The sequence below is a fragment of the Micropterus dolomieu genome, linkage group LG02 (genome assembly GCF_021292245.1).
Source record: "Micropterus dolomieu isolate WLL.071019.BEF.003 ecotype Adirondacks linkage group LG02, ASM2129224v1, whole genome shotgun sequence".
Lineage (NCBI taxonomy): Eukaryota > Metazoa > Chordata > Actinopteri > Centrarchiformes > Centrarchidae > Micropterus > Micropterus dolomieu.
Window position 1 is genome coordinate 32,047,152 of NC_060151.1, and position 5,501 is coordinate 32,052,652.

Sequence of the window (5,501 nt, forward strand, 5' to 3'; positions counted from 1 at the left end):
AGAAACAGAAGTGAAGCAGCTCCTGGACTAAACTAAATCAAGGCTTAGAGGCAGCAACGTTAAAGCTGAAGGAGGACACGTCTGAGAAAGGTCCTGCCGAGCAGCTGAAGGACGAAACATTCTGACTCTTTGTTCATGGTTCATTATCATCCTGTCCTCACGTTACATTACAGTTTCTCTCGATTGCTTGAACACATTTCTTGAGATTAGGCCTCTTTTTCTCAAAACTCTAAACAAATCCACAACTTCTCACCCAGTTTCCCCAAACGTCCTATTTTCAGGTCAAAATGAAGCGCTCCTCTCAAAAACATTCAGTCTTGCTGAAAAACCAAACTTTGCCCTCAGACATGACACACAAGTCCCCAAAAACACACAAACTACAACAGTCTTACACACTGCTGAGATACATACAAAACAATTCTACAAAAACTGGTTAGAAGTGATGTTGCTTCTGGTTCTGCCCCTCAAAAACACGACGAACACAACAAAAGAAACAACAAATGTGCATTTACACATTTTTTATTCTGTAGAGTGCTGAAGAGTTTAACACACCAAACAACAAATAATTCTGCCCAAACATCCTGTCTTTGGTCTGGGACAGGCCAGATATTCTCCTCCTCTTCCTCTCTGGTGTCATCTAGCTCAGTGGTTCTTAAACTTTTTCCCAACAAGGACCCCTAAAGTTTTGCTTTTTAGATGTTTTATTACAGAAAGTGTAAGAAACCCATGACCAAAGTAGTATTTTTAAATAATTCCTCTTTTTGCTGGGGGGACCCCCTGGAGCCCCATCAAAGACCCCACTTTGAGAACCACTGCTCTACGTCTTCCTTCAGATTTCCCTGGATCCATTGTTCCAAAACTGAATGAACTGACTCTGGTCCTTTTATCCATCTGTTGAAGGTTCTGATCGGTGTGTTAACAGTTGTGATTCTTTGTGTTTCCACCTGGGTAGCTGTGTGCTAATTGAGCTCAAGCTCTGCTGACTTGATTGAACAATACTGATTGTTAGTGCTCTCTAAATGACCACATGGTGTGGGCAATGAGAAATGAAGGGATGTGTGTGTAGAGTTTAGTGAAAGGGGTGTGCTTTCTGAAAAATGAAGTTATAGTCATGAAATTTCAGATCAAAAACCTGTTTATAGTGTTTAAGCAACTGAGAAAAACTGTAAGCCCCAAACGCTTCGGCTTCACACTCAGCCTGCTCTGTGTCATACAAGTCTATATACAAGTGTATATAATACAAATATATGGTGTACTTTCTCAAATACTTAAGCCGTCCTTTGTTTGTTATTTCAGGTCTTATTTTTCCTGACTTATTTCATTACATCTTTTCTCTAGAAACTGGTTTGTTTCAATATTAAAAATCAAATTAGGATAAATTAGTGTTTAATCAGGTGAAAAGTGAACTGGCCACAAGACTCATTGATGGATGTGGGGAGCGAAGTTTGGCCGTCTGATCCAACAGACGAGCTACTGTAGGTCAATTTGCTGAAAAATTTGATGCTGGTTCTGATAGAAAGATGTCAGAATACACAGAGCTTCACAGTTTGTTGCATATGGGGCTGCAGACCAGTCAGGGCGCCCATGCTGACCCTGTCCACTGCTGAACCGCCTACAACGGGCACAAAGATCTGCTTCTAACGTCTTGGTGCCAGATACTCGTAGTCGCCCTAATTCCTCCTGTGGTGATTTATTGTGGCTCAACAGCCATTTTTGTACCTCACTGGTGATAAATTAGCTAATTAAGTGTATCTGTGGATCTCATCTCACTGCCCAGCAAGCCTCTAGGTGCAGCTTTAGGATCTGAGCAAGCTAGCTGCTGGTAGCTAGTCAAAGCCTGCTAGCCACATTAGCAGTGAAATATGCTAACACCAAGTTAGCTAACCTACAAAATAAACATAAAACAACTCAAAGCAAAGCAAAAGAGTTTCCAAGTTCACTTCTTAAACCTGAGATATTTTCTATTCTTCTTTCTTCTTCTTTGCCGGCTCGTCTCGATCCGCCTTTTCTTTGGTTTTCTCCTCTCTATCTTCCGACGCTGGCCTTGCAGAGAAATATACAGTGTAATGATCTGATATTCTATCGTTCCGGACAGATAAATTTGAGATTTCAACATTTCTGGTGAGGACCAGATCCAGAAAGTGACCTGCCTGGTGTGTTGGCTCCCCCACATGCTGAAAAAGGTCATTAATCAGCAAAAAGAATTCAAACTCGTCCGTAGCGGTCCGCCTTTCATTATCAACATGGATGTTGAAATCGCCAGTTACAATGATGCTGTTGTAGATTTCACGAACCTCATCCAAGAGCATTTGAAGCTCATCCAGAAAGGCACGGAATCGGTTCAGGTTGTACCCCGGTGGGTGATACACATTGATGATCAGGACCGGCTCGGTCCACTCATCATGTTGCAGAACTGTGGCAACATGTTCAAAGGTTGTTATGAAGTCGAAATGAATTTGTTCACCATTCAGGTACCGTGAGTATTGAATCGCCACCCCTCCCCCTCTCGTAGCTCTTGACCGATGATTAAAATTAAAATTGTGTGGTGAAGCTGTAGTAAGGACGTCGTCTCCAGTGTCCCTATTTAACCACGTCTCTGTTGTGAGGAAGACGTCCAGGTAGTTTTGTGTTATGAGCTCTAAGATCCTGGATGTTTTGTTGTTCATCGACCGAACATTAACCAACCCCACCCTTATTGCTGCAGGAGCTTCGTGACTGCTTTCATCGTCCTCCGTCTCTTCCTCTCTATCATCCTCCTCATCCTCCCGATCGCTGTCTTCATCCTCTCTGTCACGCTCCCGATCGCTGTCTTCATCCTCTCTGTCACGCTCCCGATCGCTGTCTTCATCCTCTCTGTCACGCTCCTCATCTTCCTGATCGCTATTCTCCTGAGCTGAATATGAACTATTATTGTCTTCTTGACGATCGTCCTCGTGTTCTCGTTGACTTGTAGCCATCTGGTCAAACATCTCCCTGTGAAGAAAACAAACGATGCTCAGCAGGATTTAAGAAACCACAACATCAGTGATGGCTCACAAACACATCTGAAATGTACAGAAAACACTTAGAGGAAGTAATAACTTGTGTCTACATTTTCTAATTTCTGATTAATGGCTAGCATGTAAGGTAAGAGGATAACCTGCCTCATCTGCAGCATCAGGATGTTCCAAAATCCGCTGGAACAATGTGGTAGATTATCCATATTCTAGTATAAATATTAGTGTCTCTTTGGATGGTTAGATAACAAACAGATACTCTCCTGCTACAGGTCTGAAAGCTGAGTTCAAGAATCCCTTTAACACAGAAGACAGAAAACTTACTTGATGTTGTCAAACTGTTCCCTCAGTGTCCGGCTGATCTTCAGAAGGTCGTCAGCTGTATCTCTCAGTGATTGGCTCGCTTCAGTCACATGATTATTCTTGATCAGGTCTGTCCAGTTGTCAATCGCCTCAGGAAGTGCAAACGCCAGTCCTAAAGCTCCTCCCACAACCTGATGATGATGATGAACAGGAACTGATCAATACATGATTAATTTTATTTTTCAACATTATCAGAATGTCAGCATCAAGGAAAACAACATTTCTTTAGGTGGAACGCCATCCTGCCCTGATAATTTGACTACAGCTAAAGTGAAGTTAGCTAACCCGTACACACACGCCCCTTGGATCAGGTTGTGGGTTGCCAGGTTGGGGTGACAGAAGCATTAGAATTGTATGTAGTGTGGACATCAGATTTGTGATTTACTGAGGAAAAGGAAGTGTGTAGTTACTGAATCTTACCTTGGCTCCTCCTTTAAGAGCAGTTTTAAATCCAGTTGTAGACAAAAGTTTCATCAGTTGTTTGGCGCCGTTAGCAAACAAAATTTTTAATTCTTTATCGCTAACTTCAAATGCGAAAAATTTTAAAATAGCGGCAAATCCAACCGCCAATGCAGGGTTGACGGCCATGCTGTTGAGCCCAATGTGTCTTGGTCCTGCATCAAAATAAAACTGTGGCTTGTCACCACACATGCGGACGTTGATCTCCCCCTTCAGCCCACTGCGTCGGCCCATGGCTGTCAGAATTTCCATCATCATGCGTCGGTCCAGTTTATCTGGGTCTGCTGAGGAACTCCTGTTCTTCACCTCGGCCTTCAGCTGCTGGAACAGTTTCTGGATTCTTTCTGCAATTTTGTTGCTCTGCTCTTCTATCTTCTGCGCCTCTTTCATGGTGCTACTGGATAAGAAGTGCTCAGTGAGTTTAGTAACCACAGATATGGTGACCCCTCCAACTGAAGACACTGCTCCGATCAAGCCTAAAAGTGGAACAGCTGCTCCACCGGTGAACAAAGTGACTGCGCCAGCCCCGATCACACATGCAGCTCCAACCACTGCCGCTGAGCTGCCAACACATTCACTGACGTTGCATTTCTCCCTGAGAGACTCCAGCTCCCGGGCCAGTTTCTTCAGCTGCTCTGCACAGAGCTCCCTCTGCTGGATCCAGGAGAACATCAGCTCCAGCAGCAGGTCAGCGGTGGCCATGATGGAGGTCTCTGTGTCCTCTGGATCCTCTGAGCTGAGAGCTGAATCAGGTCTGAAAGAAGAAAGTCAGAGGACAGATTAGCTAAAACATCTCCATGACAACTGAGCAAACTTTCTACTGATGAAGACAACGAAACACAAAAAAGTTAAAACTTTGTTTTTAATTTTTGAGATAAAGTCACGGACTTTTTTAGAACTGCTATATAAAAGAAAGAGAGAAAGAAAGAAAGAAAGAAAGAAAGAAAAAGAATAGCAGAGGTTCAAACACTAAAATACTATAAATAATTTAAATATCCATCCATCCATTTTTTGCCTCTTATCACAATCAGAAATACTTCGATCCCCGAGGGGAAATTCTTGTGTCACAGTTGTACACATTGCACATCAAGGCATAAGGAATAGAAATAATAATAGAAAGAGAAGAGTTTAAATATAAAATATATAGAAAAATATAAAGTCTGTGGATATGTACAATATTTGCATTATTAAAGAATTGTTATGGTGAACAGTAATAATGAATAAATAGTAGCAGCAGAGTATTGCACGTTAAGTATTTAAGCAGGTGTTATTGCACAAAACAGATAATAGTGTCCAGTTTAAAACAGACTAAGGCTACATTCAGACTGCACGCCTTAATGCTCAATTCAAGATCCAATTTTTGTAGTTTGACGGTTCACATTATTAGTTTAAATGTGGCCCATATCAGACTCCAGTGTGAACTGTTGGCGGCCTGAAAGTGACCCGCATGCGCAGAAGAAGAACACGACGTCACATGCAGGCCACAGAAGTAAACACGTGGGAGACTCTTTTTCATCGTCACATTTCTCCAGAATTATGACAAGTGTTCACAACTTCCTGTTCGTTTCATTACGGTTTCTGGCGCTGGACAACGCATCTGCCCCACAAGTCGCTCACTCCATCTCTCTGCCCGGTGTGTCCGCTCGGACAAGTAGCATACACGTAACTCAGAAGAGAGCTCCG

At 42.7% G+C, this 5,501-nt stretch overlaps 1 protein-coding gene across 6 annotated transcripts in view; it reads right to left on the reverse strand.

The window, feature by feature from the left end:
• Window positions 1-522: 522 nt before the first annotated feature.
• The window catches only part of LOC123964633, an 11,104-nt gene continuing 6,125 nt past the window's right edge, over window positions 523-5,501 (reverse strand). For all 6 annotated transcript variants that reach the window (XM_046041515.1, XM_046041508.1, XM_046041511.1 and 3 more), the window contains 3 exons: window positions 3,780-4,572; window positions 3,321-3,490; window positions 523-2,973 (listed from right to left, as the gene is read on the reverse strand). In XM_046041515.1, the coding sequence (XP_045897471.1) occupies window positions 1,962-2,973; window positions 3,321-3,490; window positions 3,780-4,520 (1,923 nt within the window). In that variant the 5' untranslated portion in view covers window positions 4,521-4,572 and the 3' untranslated portion in view covers window positions 523-1,961. The remainder of the gene's footprint in view (window positions 2,974-3,320; window positions 3,491-3,779; window positions 4,573-5,501) is intronic.